General features: G+C 41.6%; 2 protein-coding genes across 2 annotated transcripts in view; one reads left to right on the top strand and one right to left on the bottom strand.

Moving 5' to 3' along the window:
* sh3gl2a (SH3 domain containing GRB2 like 2a, endophilin A1) overlaps positions 1-16,009 on the bottom strand; it is a 364,709-nt gene that overhangs the window by 176,045 nt on the left and 172,655 nt on the right. The window lies entirely within an intron of this gene.
* bnc2 (basonuclin zinc finger protein 2) overlaps positions 1,846-16,009 on the top strand; it is a 212,574-nt gene continuing 198,410 nt past the window's right edge. The window contains exon 1 of the mRNA XM_072462859.1: positions 1,846-2,032. Coding sequence (XP_072318960.1) covers positions 2,015-2,032 — 18 coding nt within the window. The 5' untranslated portion in view covers positions 1,846-2,014. The remainder of the gene's footprint in view (positions 2,033-16,009) is intronic.

Raw genomic sequence — 16,009 nt, 5'->3', positions numbered from 1 at the left:
ATGCACCGTAAAGACGCCTGTGCCTTAGTTTGTGTGTAACGTGACCAATGAAACGACTGTCCAGACTACAATAACAGTTGATGGCGGTTCAATAAAGGTTTGGAAATGTGCAGTTTAGGGATACAACCACGTTTGATCACTGTAATTGTTATACTGACTCTAAGATATGCCCAAAGAGCTTTTAATTTATAGCAAAGACAGTGGCAAAATTAAATTAAAATGTCAAAAAAGGACAAACTATTTAAGATTTTCATCAGTAAGACACTTTATTTGTAGATGTTCTCTATCTAGAAGCCTTCAGTCACCACATTTCAACCATTATTTTGGTTCAAAATGTATTTTGAAAGTCTCGATGTGCAATAGGAATCATTGTCGGACTAGTCGACTACTAAAATGAACAAACAGCCACAAATATGAAATCCACAAAACACAGTATGAGGCTCGTACATGTACATGCAGCTTAAAATGTGTGTTTTTGTATAATTTCTTTGTGTATTTAGATCAGGAAATAGGCCATAGTTTCATTCAACAACGGACAATGCAATATTCTTGATTAAAAGCATTGAAATGGTTGTCAGATGATTACAAAGAAGCAACTATTTATCAGTAGCTAAAACCCAGTGAATGGAAATGTGGTATGTGAAGATGATAAAACACTGGGCTATCACTCAACTTTACAGTGTGACAAAAGTCTAATTTAAAGCCTGGACTATCATTTCCATGACAAAATAATAATAAATAGGATATTCCTGATGTGATATATGACAAACTATTGCATTTGACTCAATGGTTTCATGACCAGTGGCTGTGATTTCATCCACACTCAAAATCGGACAATCAATCCTCTCAGATTTTTGGAGATATAAGTGAATGAAATGCTATAAATGCAAAGTAAATCTGAATTCTTTCTGATCATGATCTTTCTGATAACACAGAATTTTGCAGTTTACATATCATTTAAATATACTTACAGGACCAGAAAGCCCCAAAATCAGACAATACCATATAAACATAGCTACTGAAACTGTAGAAAATAGTTGATAAGAATAAATTAAACACAAAACAGACGCGGAAGTAGGCTTATACGTGCCTTGTACTTGAACTTGTCTAGTCTACATACATTTTCACGTGTCCTAAACTTTTGCTCGATTACACAACATGAATAACCAAGCAGGAATCTAGTGTTTATTAACGCACTGGTACTGTTCTATGCGCAACTCGACCCAAACTCTGGATACTTTTTCTTTTTTCTTTTCTTTTTTTTGCACATTCTTGTGTCACAAAGATGCGACTCTTCGCGCTGACACAACGTCGTAAATCAAGCGGCCGGGCGCAGACGGCGCGTTGACCTCCAGCGGCTCAGACACAGGAGCGGATTCACGCGCGGCGGAGGAGAGAGACGCGTTTTATTCCCTCTGCTCCCGCGTCCTCTGTCTCTGTCCCGCGTCCTCTGCCTCTGTCCCGCGTCCTCTGCCTCTGTCCCGCGTCCTCTGTCTCTGTCCCGCGTCCTCTGCCTCTGTCCCGCGTCCTCTGCCTCTGTCCCGCGTCCTCTGCCTCTGTCCGCCGCGCGCCTTCCACCAAACCGACGCACGACGCGGCATCGCCCGGAGAGCGCGCGCCCCGGCGTCTCCAACAGCGGCACCGCACCACGTTCCGACCCCCGCGCGCGCCTCGTCCGCAGTCGCGCTCGGACACGCGGGGCTTCCTCACTTTCTCTCCGAACGTCGTGACGCGCAGGTATATCGATCCGCACGCAGCGAGGAAGACGAAGAAGAAGAAGAAGAAGAAGAAGAAGAAGAAGAAGAAGAAGAAGAAGAAGAAGGAGAGAAGAAGAAGAGTTAAGCAGAGAAACGTGACTGACTCTGCGTGTGATGTGGAGCCGGAAAGTTTGAGAGATTGTATTGAACGTGGAGAAGAGAGGTCCCGCTGAAGAGGAGAAAGTTCCCCACTTGAGGGCGAAGTTTTGCGGAGGAGAAGCAACAACGCGGAGTCCCAGGAGCGCGGGGTCTGTCAGATGCAACATGCTGTAATGGTAAATATACAACACGCCGTGGACTGTCTCCTTTTTCACACTTTTACGCACAGCTTTTTCACACTTTTACGCACGGTCATTCTGGATTCCTGCGCCTTCCTTCCTGCGCCTGTGAAGAGACGCGTGCCGACCCAAGTTTGACTCTACTTTTGCTTCAAATCACCTTTTTTCCTTTTTTAGTTCCCCTATTGCACACTGAAGGTTTTGCTGAATTAACGCGCACACAGTCAAATATGTGTCAACCACCACGCAGCTTTCATGCCCCCTTGTCAAACTTCAAACGTGAATCATGCATTTTCGACACGCAATAATAAAACTTGTCATCATCCACAAAGATGTCCAAAACACATTCAAAAAGAAAATAATCAAATGCAACAGTATGTCTTCTACTTCTTTTCCTTTTATAGAAAACTATTAAAAGTATCTAAATGGACTGGTGCATTTTCATATTGGCGGTCATACTTGTGTTGAATGAATATTATGCGTCATTAAAAAGCAGATGTTTTAGTGGCTGTAGTTGTAGTTAAAAAAAAACAGTTCAGTTGTGTCTGGGCCCAGGGAGCTTACTCTGTGCCTCAGAATGCTTGTCAGAATTCCTTCTCGTATTGCACTCTCTTCTTCAGCAGTTTATTGGATTTGTGGAGTAACTGTCTCACGTCGTTGTCAGTTTGAGTTTTTGAGAAAAGACTATTGTACAGACTTAAAGTTTGTCTATTTTTTCAATGTAATAGCTGCAATTTCACCCAAAATCAATGTAAGATTTGAACATATTCACGTTGACTTTACCCTATAAGAGATATTTTGTCTTTTCTGACTAATATCACTTGGCAACGATGTGACTTGACTGCCCAGTGTCAAAAGTTTCAAATTATGGCTTTCAATTAGTGGCAGTATCTCAACTCAACCACCAAGTAAATACTGCATGAAGTATCCAGTCTAAAAAGTTGGTAATTGGCTCTTCATGACCAGAAATGAAGGCCTATGTGTCCGTGGGCAAGACTCTGTGCCAATACGTGCCAAAGCGCATTCTGTGCGTACAACATTCGACAAACGACAAAACGCGGCGCATCGGGGCCCGTGGGTGACACGGGAGGAATGCAGATGGACATTCTTGCGTGTATCCCGAGGCGTCCCGACGCACGTTCACGGCTCTGACGCTGTGTTGACTGGATACCTGAACATGATGATTAATAAGCCGTATTCTCTATGATGCCTGGTCGTTTCAAAGGTTTCACGCTGAATTATGGTAAATGCATGATATGATTGTGGAGTGGTGTGTCGAACAGGCCCTCCAACCCAACCATAACGCATCAAAAAGCTCCCATAATGATTTTCTTATGAGAAAAGGCAAAAGGAAAGAACATGAAGGCTGCAAATAAGTTCACAAAAATGTCACACAATTTGTGCAGAAACGGATACATTTCCCCCTCAATCGTTTCCACTGTAAAAAAAAAAAGTCCTGGGTTTGATTCATGATCCGTTTGGGGTAAATTAAAGGTGCACTATGTAACTTTTGTGGTGGAGAGTTTCAAAGAGTTTGTTCTGATTTCGCTTTGCCCGGAACGTTGCACAATGTGACTTTAAACGCATCCGTCTCCATGTCGACAAGCGAGTGACGCCACCCGGTCAGTTTCGGGTCAGATCTGCGGAGAGGCAAGCATGCTCAAAACAAGAACGCGTGTTTTTTTTTAGGTCTTTTTCAGCAATAAAAACAACAATATTGAACGGATGAATCAGGTTCATGTCTTATGGAAAATTCCCGGCGGAGCAAAAACAGACAGCAGAGCCTTCACCAGAAAAGTTACATAGTGCAACTTTAAGGAGTCGTGACTATTGGTTAAGTTGCACAAATCAATGCAAAATTGTAGTAAATGTCCTCCAGCTTTAATGTTATTTAGCACATGAAATAAAAGCAGCTTGATTGCTCTGGGAGTGAGAGGGAGAAAGGGGGAGCGTGAGAGGAGTTTAGCGCCGCAGTGAGCTCCAGCTAGCCGCTATAATAACCCACTGGACAAGTAGAGGCCAGTCACGCTGACCACTCCACCCAGGACAGGGCTAACCAAGAGACAGAGACCACCATCTCCAACTCCTCTGTCTGATCACTGCTCACAACCTTAACCATGGCATCCACTTCAAAAGAAAAACCCTTTTCTATTAAAGCGATTAATTCTATTTTTACAGCATGTTTGTAAGTATTTTTTCTTAATTCATTTGCAGAGATAATTAGCAATTGACCCCTATAACACCATTATTTTGTGTTGTTTTGTGCAATAAAGAAAACCAAGGATACGCACAGGATCAGCAAGTGTGCATAAGTTAGATTTTTTTAACTGTATTAACATAACAATGTTTCAAAGTTTTGCACAAGTTCCACATCTGGACAGAACTTTGCGTGATTCATTTATTTTTCAAAGCTTCATGCTAATTTATTGATTGTGTGGGTATATTTGAGTGCAAACCAATCCAGCTGTATAAAGCTGTCAGCAGTGTCCCTCTGTGATCTGGAGAATGTCACCGGCCTTTAAGGACGCAGGGCTGTTTTGCAGGAGAAGTTTATGAATGTTTCATCTGCGGTGGACGTCTCTCTCAAAGGAGCGCTCTGATTGCGAGTTTCCATCTGGGACGTCACGGTGGAGGAAAACACCGTTCAATGTGAATCTTTTAAGACGTTTCCTGGTGGATTATGTTTTCTAAGCACGACTAATTCAACTTGAATCACACTTGACTCGTTGAGTCCTTTATGGCGTTCTGAGGGAAAAGAAAGTTGATTTTCCTGGCGATATTAGAATACATCATACAAATTGCACTAGAATCACGATAGCATGTAGCATGCAGTAACCATTAGCATTCTCGAATATTTATCAGAATCAGTTTTATTGCCATTGTCAGTGAACAATTCACAAACTAGGAACTTGTTTTGGCATTGAGGTGCAACATAAACAGTGTATAATAATGATAATAATAGTAAGTATAGGCTGCTGAAATAAGACGAAACAACTTTGGACCATTTTATTTTCCTCCATGTCTTCATATTTGGTACAACATGTTATATCCTTAAGTCTGCGTCTTCTCTGGAAGTTGTTGAACTCCATTGAAATGGATGTTTGTTTCCCTTCTGGAGGTTTCTTCAGCTGAGAGGCTGTTGTATGAGCATGTGCAGACGTTCCTCTCTGCTGCACACACACACTTGTCTGGAGTTTGGTTCCAGCGAGACGCTTTGCCCATCAGTACCAAGTCACTACATGTATTTATGAACCTTTATGGATTGAATCCTCTTTATCAAGGGTGACCTGGACCCAAGTGAAGATTGCAGCACATTTAAAACTGGAGAGACTCAAATGAAGACAGGAGCTGGGGTGGAGCTGGGGTGGTTCTAGGGTGGAGCTGGGTGGAGCTGGATGGTTCTAGGGTGGAGCTGGGTGGAGCTGGATGGTGATGGGGTGGTGCTAGGTATAGCTGGGTGGTTCTGGGGTGGTGCTGGGGTGGAGCTGGGTGGTTCTGGGGTGGAGCTGAGTGGAGCTGGGTGGTTCTGGGGTGGTGCTGAGTAGAGCTGGGTGGTTCTGGGGTGGAGCTGGGGTGGTGCTGGGTGGAGCTGGATGGTGATGGGGTGGAGCTGGGGTGGAGCTGGGGTGGAGCTGAGCAGAGGCCGAAATAATATGTCAATGCGCAAATGAGGCAGCAGGGGGAGTCTTACTTTCAGGGCAGTGTGTGTCCAAGAAAAGAGAAACTGCACATCACTTTTCACTGCAGTGCTTTTAAGTTAATATCATATGATTCCTGTGTGTGTAGTAGAGATAGTATGAACAATTAGAATATTACATAGATTATTTATAATACAAACCATAAAAAAGTCTGAAAAAAGAACATATAACAACCGAAGCAAGCACTTTTTTCCTCATGAATTGCCATCTCATCATCAAAATAAGCACATTTTTGTCAATATCACCCTCCCCTGATGGTGATCGGAGAGTTTATTGAAGAAGAATGACAGCCACCTCTCTGTCCTAGGGCAGGTGTGGCCACAGAAGTAGGTAGCTCAGAATTGATTGAAAAAAAAAGTTGAGAGGTAGTGTTTATTTGCTGTGGTTTAAAGTAACACAAAACTTACAAACACTCCAGCGACTAATCAGCAGAGTGAGCTCTCGAGACGTGGATAGCGAGACTCCTCATGTAATAAAGAGCGCAGTAGGAGAGCCCGATAAAACAACATTTAGTATATAATTACATTTCTGTACCTCGCAGTGCTCAGGGACGGACACCCAATCGTCACGCTCTGATTTACAGCGGCGTTTGTGCAGCAGATGACGAGTAGGTGTTGTGACATGAGCGTTTGTGACGTGTTTCATCTCTCAGACGGACATCGCAGAGGGTCTGATCCGTTCAATGGGGAGATAATGTGCGAATGCGAGTCTATAAGCATGTGTTTAAACTGTAACTGGAGACGCAGACTTACCCAGTGTCAGCGTTTCATTCCTTTCACTGTCAAATATAAGCTTCTTTTATTACTTAAAGTGCCCGTAAAAGGTCGGATGACTCATTGAACTAAAATGCAGTTAAGAAATATTTAGAATTTTGCTAAAAATTATAAAAATGTCATCACAGAATAGCACATTTTTTAGGTTTACAATTTTACTTCCTGTTTGTAATTGATGACATCACGCTAGGAAATTACTAAGCAAACACTGGGCAAAAACTCAGCTAATGGCACATATTTCTTTATTTGACAAATCAAAATATATGAGAGTGACTTTATTTTGTTGAATTAATGGTTAGAGATTTTAAAAAAGTTGTGTCTTTGTGTAAATTCGGCATAAACTTTGACTGGAATTGAGTGTCCCAAGTGTGACGTCACTTCCTGTCATTTTCTACAGACTTTTCAACGTTTTTCCACAAATATCTACTCGATGGGTGTAAAACTATAATTTACATGTATAACAGGTATAAATACACCAAATAAAGTCAAAATTAGTCATATGCACTTAAAGCTTTTATCATCGGCATTGGTAAAAGACTTTGTGAATTTTGAATTGTAATGATTTATTACAGTTCTGGTCTCACGTGCACAAAATGCCACATTTTGACCAGGTAGCAGAAATTATGATCAGTTTTTATGTTAAAATGTACATGTTTAGAGGTGTATATGTTTTCTTATTATTCTATAGTGCTTCTGGGATTGTTGATCAGTACTTAAACAGTAAACAGTTTAACACTAAGAACAAGGAGAACAAATTGAGGAAGAGCTGAATATGGCTGATAAATTCACTCTTACTGAAAATACTTTATAATTTGAGAGGAAATTAATGTTTTTAATACGTTTAATAGTAACATATAATTGCATTGGCTCAGTGTTAATCTTTTAATATCAATATATGGATCATTCAACTGTCAGTCAATCACATTACATTTAGTTTCATAATTATTTAATCAACTAAAAATAATTAATCGTCAATGTTTTTTTTTTATATAATTGAGGGGTCCGCAGAAAATCCTCCTGGTAAAAATGATGACGTGTTGAACGTGTTGCCAACAAGCCTCTTGTTTAAGTTTATTGAATCAATACTGAAAGCCATTTTATTTTGTTTTGGTTAGAAAAGAAAATAGGAACAGAATCAAAAGTCAAGTTTGACCAATATAAGGGGAAAAAAATGAATATCTGCACATGATTCATTTAATTCTATATTCAATTGCCTTTGTGAACAGTAAAAGTGACCAGCAAAGCTAAAATCTATTCTTTACACATAGAAAACAAGTCCTGGTTCATGTAACAAAATATCGCTGCCTCGACATACTGTACATATAAAATTCTACAACACTTGTGAGTTTTAGCTGGAGAAACTCTCTTACCCGCTAAAACATACCCTCACGGCTAAAGTGAAAAACAACTTTTGGCACAAGTCAACTTTAAAATATGCCGCGCAAGTTTACCCCCCCCCCCGTCCTGGACGCCGCCGTGAATCCAGGACTTTCTACTTGAATTTAGGGTGGCCTTAATTGATTCTGTCCAGAACTAATTACTGGCAACTGTGTCAAATAAACACTGGGGTGTCACCGGGCAGCGGGCGTCCGATAGGGAAATTGCACCTCACTAGTAATCCATCTGTCCTCCGCAGGCCCCTAGTGTAACTCATGTCCGCGCCGCAGAAAGAGCCGAGAACAGGAGTGCGCTTGTAACGAAATGGCTCAGCTGGGAGGTACGGGGTTATGGGGGATAATTTATATTTTACAGCTCCCTCCCGCTCTGACTGCGCTCCAGCATAAAGTTGTTTCGATTCTGTTCCATGAGAAGTGAAAATCTGGCCGTTCGCTTGCGATGGGAAGTCCAGACACCGCCGCGTCGCCGCTTGAGTTTGTTACGGAGTGCAGTGACGCGACGGGGATTATGAAGGATTGTGTTTGCGTTTTTAAGTTTGTAGCATTGCACTGGATTGTTGTGTGCGCAGAGTTGAAAGTTTAAAAGTATCAAAAATCTCTAAAACTAGCTTTAAAACCAGTAACTCATTTGAACAAGTATCGATACTGTAAAAGAAAATCCTCATAATTAATGACCTAACCCTAACCCTAAACCCTAAACCCTAACCCTAACCCTAACCCTAACCCTAACCCTAACCCTAACCCTGATTACTTTTAGAATGATCTTGAGTGTCCGAGTGCACTAAAGAGCTACATTTTTCAATTTGAATGTATTAATATGAACAGAACAAGAGCAAACAAGACCAGAGAGTGAAAAGTAAAACAAAATAACAAATAAAATGTCAGTTTGACACATGTCCCCCCAATGTATCGGCCCCGTTTGTCCCAGTGACTGCAAAATTTGTCCATGTTTTTTTTTCATGATATAAATGTCCAACGTTATCTTAGTCTCAATCCTTCACAGTTGGCTCAGTTCCCGTTATCCATTTCTTACTCCCTTTTTTTGCTCCAGCCAAAAGTTTACTCCACAGGTATCCATCAATCATCTCCATCGCTGCAGTCCCACATCGGAGGTGCATTGTTTTAAAGTCCAATGGAAGAAAGTCCGAAGTGCTTCATTGATCTCAGTTTAGTGTTTGTGAATGGGACAAAATAAAGTTTAAAAAGCTATTAAAAGCTAATAAAAAAAAGTGTATTGCATCTATTTTTGGGACCATAGATTGACCTATGAAGACATCATTTTGCTTCTAAAATTATCACGATTATTGTTTTTTGGTTCTTACCAAAAAACAATAATCATATTGTGACCTGAATAATCACCATTATTGATTAACCCAATAGTCTTGACTTCTACCCAAACACGTGGTAATGATGAGCCTCTTGGCAGTTTCTCCAGCAGTAGCATATGCCTGTGAGCAGTGATCACTTTGACATGGTGTTATAAATAAATTAGATATATTTTCCCAACAGAATTCTTTCCAGACACATGATTTTCTGCTCCTACATATATTTTCCCATTCTTCGTTCGTCAAAACAAAATTACCTTCTCCTTCCCATTTATCTTGAATATATATATATAATACAATGATTGTCCAGATTCTTAATGCATTTGTATAATATCTTTCAACAATTTGAAAAATCGATTCAACAAAAATACAGGAGTTATCGTACATTTTTACTCAACAAATAACAACTGTCGTGTGAATTAGGCACGTGGCGGCCCTTGTTCACAGTGTGGCTGCCGTGGAAACCGTCTGAAGTCGAAGTTAGTGGCCCGTGTGACTCCGGCGACTCCAGACGCACTTGTCTCCTCGAGCTGAGGCGAGCGATTTGATTAAAGGAGAATCATTTGGCCTGGAGGTGTCTTTTCTGTTCCCCGCTAAAACGCCAGTGGAAGAAATCTGATATGACAAGATAAGTGGTAGCTCATGAAAAATTCCTAAGGATCGAGACGCGCCGTGTTGACTTTGGACTTATTGCCCCGAGTGTCTACTTCAGAGCTGGAAACTGTGCCTGACAATGTTATTCTTACCTATAACCGTTCTCTCGGACTCGTCACGTTCTCATTTATAAGCAGTTTATGTGCTTTGGGGGAAAAAGGGGACAAAGACAACTACCCCTACTATTGAGTACACTCCATTCCTGGCATTTCTTCTTAGACCTGCTGCACTGATGAGTTTGTCTTGTGAAATTTAATAAAGATTGGCGAGTCGCTAACATTTGCACACTCCGCGGTGGCACTGCTGGCTTCTGTTTGCGCGAAGGATTAGCTCGATTAAGCCGATCGGTGACGTACACGCTCCTGTGTTTGCGTTACTCCTGCCAATGAAAACCAAGTCGGATCTTGTTTCTTGCATGTTTTTTTTTTTGTGTCGGTGAAAAACAACGTTCAAAGACGCACTACTGTATGTAACTTTCAGACACCTGCTTGTTACTGCTTCACCCGGATTGTTCCAAACTATGGCGTTCAACTTTGGATGCGTGCAGGCGATGGCAAGAATTTGTCATGTTTTTTTTTGTGTTGACAGAAATTAGCGTCTGTATTTTCAAGCGTAAAATGTGAATAGATCGTGCAATTAACCAGAAAAGACAGAAATATCACTTTATACTCTTGTTCGGAAGCTTACACGAGACGTTTCTGTTATTTTTAGTATTTGTCGACAATATATTCAACTTTCTAATTCAGCATTTAAAAAAGAGCAATTGCAATATATTTCATGCTTTGATATATATCTACCACCTGTAATTTTAATGTCATACTTCACAGTACTCCAGGCGAATAAAGAACATTTCCATGGAAACCAGCAGGTGGTAGAAAAGTTACATTGTACACCTTCAAAGTCTGAATATAGAGTATACATGTTTTTATCTTTCTTTCTTGAGCAGTGGTGTAACATGTACTCAATCTTATTATTCAAAATACTCAAGCAAAAGTATGAGTAAGACATCTACTTGAAGTACCTGTTTAAGAATGTACTTTAAGAGTTAAAAGTAAAAGTATTTTACACAGACATTGGGAACTGTTAAAGCGTAGTTAAATGTAATAATTTTGTGTCAAGCGATCTTTCCAGTGAATTGTATGTGTTTATTTTGTTTGCTAAAAGCTTAAACTGTCGAACTGTCACCTTGAAAAATAACACCTCAAAGTACTTTCTACTTTCATTCCAGTTCAAAATGTTCAAAACTAGAAAGTAGAGATTCCTGCTCTCAAATGCTGTTCAGTAAAAGTATAAAGTAACCATTAAAAAAAATGACTTTAAAGTGATGTGTTGTTGTTTAGTGATGTGCGAGTGTTTTACCTGACACATCCAAAGTGTGGCCCAGGGGCGTTTTGTGGCACAGTTCGAGATTGCCCATAGCCCCAAGCGTATTCGTCAAAACTACTTACTTCTGGCCAACTAGCTTTTATAGGGTTTATTTGGTCATGTGATCATCTCTGGCTTGTGTCGTCTGATTAATTAGTCATCACTCTCTAAATAACACAGCATTTATTGTTCAGTTTTCTACTTTGACCAAAACAGGACCATGTCTATAAATACATATCCAAACTAAAGATTTCAGATTTCATTGACACGTGCATTGTTTAATTGTCTTTTTCACTGTTCTTATTGTAAAATCCACGTGTAGTGTGTTTTCTATGGCATAAACAGTAAATATTAGGCTATAATCTATATCTTATATGGACAAGTTTGGATGGAATGTCTTGCTCAGAGACACAGAGACAGTTTGCTCGGTCTAAACCAGCAACCCCTCCCGTCCTCGACAACCAATAACCTACTGTCATTCAAACCAAAGCGGACAGTCAGGTGTAGACTTTCTTTTTCCACGCCAGATCGTTTTATGCGACAACCACAGTCGGGAAAAAATATTTCGTCGGCGGTTGACTTTGAGTTGAGTGCGAGGCCACCAAGGTTTGGGCTTTAAGTACTTGAAAATGGCTCGATGTTGGCATAGTTCATTGAAATAAGTAATTAAGGTTAACATGGCCTGACATTTGGAGCACATGGTGGAAAGTGCAGCGTGTTGCCAACATGTCTCCTCCTCATTAACACTGTGCCTGCTTTAGAAGCCTCACATCTGAAGGCTTTGGGTGGATATTGAGTATTTCGTTTATAGTGGACGGATATAGTGATACTTCTGTACGTTTGTGATTCATTTTACAGACATTTCACATTTTTCTGATGATTAAACCTCAGCTAAAACGTTTAAAGACATTTTTTTAACACATTTCTGCTGGATTTACATGATATTGTCTGATTGGGACACTCCAGAGAAAATGGAGGTATTAATTATTGTCAATACCGCTCATCCCTAATATTGAGTACATTTTCTCAAACAAAAATAAAAACGTTAAGTGCGTATTATATGTTAGACCACACATTTCACATTACACTTGAGCGTCACAAACACTTTTATATTTACAACATCTTCGTCGTCTTCTTCTTCTTCTTCTTCTTCTTCTTCTTTGGTGTTTGGCGGTTGGTATCCAAGTGTTACATTACCGCCACCTTTAGACTTTATTCTTTAGACTTTATTCTTTAGACTTTATTCTTTAGACTTTATTCTTTAAAGATTTTATTCTTCAGACTTCACTCTTTGGACTTCATCCTCCAGACCTAATTTTTGGACTTCACTTTTTAGACTCGGGCCGGTGACGTTTATAATGTTACGTCCCTGTTGGACATGAGCAGCATATGTGACATGTGTAGAAGCAATTCCACAGCTGTTACCGAGCAACCATATTGTAAACAAGGACCAAAGTCCATGTAAATTGCACTAGCGTTATCATGTGACGAATAATAATACCTGATAATTAGTATTTTATAAAATTATTGGTAAAAATGTGTGTGTTTTGTGTTAATAGTCTGGATGGAATGTCGCTTTTTGATGACATCACAGAGGGATTCTGTTTGAGAACTCTGCACCACTCAATTTTTTGAAACAAACTGCCACTTAACTGATGCAAAACTATGATAGATATTTACACAAAGTTCTATCCCACTTAACAAAGTAATAATTCGAAAAACATGGGAACCTGTCATATGCCCTTTAAATTTAAGCCCCAGTGCGAACACGATTTAGATCTATTTACTATCGGTTCAGTCCTTCTCCCGTGCGCCGCACCGTGAGCAAAGTCGATATGCTGACCACCAAACTTATTTCCATGACAACAGGCTTCTCGCTTCCCTGGTGCTATACCCAGTGGTCTTTTCTTTCACCTGTGTCTAAACAAAATGTGAGATTGTGGAGATAACGGTGTGAAATCGTCATGGTATGTGCTTTTATTACTTTTATTAACATTGCATGGCTCACTCACTGTCCAAGCTGTACTCTTCCATTCATATTGTCTGTGTAGATATGACTTGGTTACACATGACCTCACCCCAGGACAAAAACATGAATGGGCTTTAGATACAATTGCAGATTGGGACTCATTATTCTTCTTGTGGTTTCAGCACTCTCCTGGATGACATGTTAGCAGTCGCACCCTGTCATTGTTGGTGACACAGGTGCTACTTAAAGTGGTAATTTTAAGGTGGTAATAATAGTGATTATGGGCAGTGTGTGGATGAGGAGACTTTGTGTGTTTGTTTGTGTCTTAGAGCACTTTTCCTGTTGAGGGGAAGATAACCATAAACTGTGGATGATGTGGTAGTGTTTTGCTTTGGCTTGGCGTAAACGGTCAGATCTGGTAATGAAATAATGTGTCGCCAAGGAACCGTTTGTTTACCCAGGCGACGCACCTCTATCCCATGTCAATACGATGCTTACCTTTTCAGATTTGAGATGTTAAAGAGAAGATCACAAAGTCAACTCTTAATGGCGTGTTTAAATCTAGCCCGCCGCAAGTTATTGATGATAATTGTTACTCTTTCTATTTTTTGTGTCTGCACTTGTATCCATAACAAAAATGACAGGATATGAATGAAACAATAGATTTTAAATAGCCTATAATTTACGGAAAAGTGCTTATAATGATAATAATTTGTTACACCAATGATCCGTCCCACCGCCACCTGGATTCAAACATGACCCACGGGGAAAAAGAATTGCCCGCCCCGGCACTAAAGGCCAGTGAACATGAGTGATTTTCTGGGTGGTTATCATGTTCTTCTTACTTTTTTTTAATTTTAAATTTTTTTTATGATATCGACTGTTACAGAAATTGACATAACTAACAAAGAAAACTGTTCTTTGTAATTATATTGAAGTCTGTGGTGAAATGTTAATTCTTGATTGTTCTTTGGGATGAGGAAAAGAGCGAGAGAAGGAGAAAAGAGTGATAGGGAGGGAGAGACACCGAGAGATAAGCAACCAGAGAGAAAGGTTGAGAGAGAGAGAGTGGATCAGAGAGCGAAAACGAAAGAGAAGGAGGAGAGAGTGAAAGGGAGTGAGGGGGAGAGAGAAGCACAAGCAGAGAGAAAGGGGTGGGGGAGTGAGTGAGAGAAAGAGGGTGGGAAAGAGAGAGGGACGAGAGCTTGAGAGTAAGGGAGCGGGAGAGTTTGTGTGCGAGGAAGCAGAGTGACAGAGAGAGGAAGAGAGTGAGTGAGACAGAGAGATGAAAATGGGGGGAGAGAGGGAGAAACACAGAGAAAGGGAGAGAAAAAGAAAGGTACAGCGAGAGTGAGAGATACAGAGAGAGAGATTGAGAGAGTAGGCAAGACGGAGACAGAAACAGAGAGGGAAGGATGCCGCGGAAGAGAGAGAAATGCAGAAATAGGGAGAGAGGGTAAGAGAGAGACAGAGAGAGAGAAGCAACCAGAGATAACGGGGGAGAGAGAGAGGGGATCGGAGAGAGAAAACGAAAGAGAAGAGGTAGAAGAGAGTGAAAGCGAGTGGGGGGAGAGAGAAGTGTGCGAGGGAGTGAGAGAGTTTGTGTGTGAGGAAGCAGAGTGAACGAGAGAGGAAGAGAGTGTGAGCCAGGACAGAGGGAGAAAAATGGGGAGAGAGAGGGAGAAACACAGAGAGAGGGACAGGAAAAGAAAGAGGTACAGAGAGAGTGAGAGATACAGAGAGAGAGATTGGGGGAGGACAGAGAAAGAGAGAGAGAGAAGACAAGCGGGAGACAGAAACAGAGAATTTAAGGAGGCCGCGGAAGAGAGAGAAATGCAGAAATAGGGAGAGAGGGTAAGAGAGAGACAAAGAGAGAGTGACGGAGGGATTGGGAGAAGGATTGCGGAGGGACAAAGAGAGAGAAGAAGGCAAGAGGGAGATGGAGAGAGGCACAAAGACAGAGATGGCAAGAGAGATGGGGAGGAGGGCGAGAGAAATAAAAAAAAAGAGCGAGGAAACCGAGAAATGGAGAGAGAGAAATGGAGAAAAAAAGAGAGAAAGAGAGAGAGAGAGAGAGGGGCGTCTTTGACTGGGGACACTGCATTCCTCCTGCGCAGGCACAGACATGTAACCAACACACAGCCTCCGCCCGCTGCCACTGACCTTAGCATTTATCCAACAAGAACCACGCTGGAATTCTTCTGGAGCATCTGCGTCCTGGAGAGAGAGAGAGAGAGAAAGAGAGACGGAGGGAGAGAGAGACCCCGGCCACATGGGCACGGTGTCGCGGCCCGCCGGTATGCCCGCCCGGACCAGTGTGTGCGGGTGTTTGCGCCACGGTGGGCCTGTCCTTGTTGCACACCGCTCACACATTCTCCGACTCCCTTTATATTGTGCGCCTCCTGTCACTTTGTCCTATTCATTTAACCTTTCATTAGAGCCAGCAGACAGCCCTGTGTGTGTCCGCTCGGCTTCAGGAACAATGCCAAAAAAGCCCCACTGTCATAGTTATTAGATTCCGCGGGCCCCCGTTTACCCCGGCAACTTGATATTAAGAGAGGGAGACGGGGGGGGGGGGGGGGAGAGAGAGGCAGGGGACAGGCAGGGATGGGCAGTCCTGTGGAGAAGGGTCCGCCGCCCGCTCAAGGACGAGTGGCACATGTTGATATCAGCGGTCCCAGCGGCGAAAAGAGAAGGGAAGAGAGAGAGAAGGGACAGAAGCGGTGGGAATGTGGCGAAGAAGCAACACCAGGGAGAATGAGAACCAAAGTCTGGAGCGGCGCATGAGTTCAG

The sequence above is a fragment of the Eucyclogobius newberryi genome, unplaced genomic scaffold (genome assembly GCF_026437365.1).
Source record: "Eucyclogobius newberryi isolate DKJ021-1_F unplaced genomic scaffold, fEucNew1.0.hap1 SCAF_4, whole genome shotgun sequence".
Taxonomy (NCBI): domain Eukaryota; kingdom Metazoa; phylum Chordata; class Actinopteri; order Gobiiformes; family Gobiidae; genus Eucyclogobius; species Eucyclogobius newberryi.
This window is presented reverse-complemented; position numbering and strand designations above follow the sequence as displayed.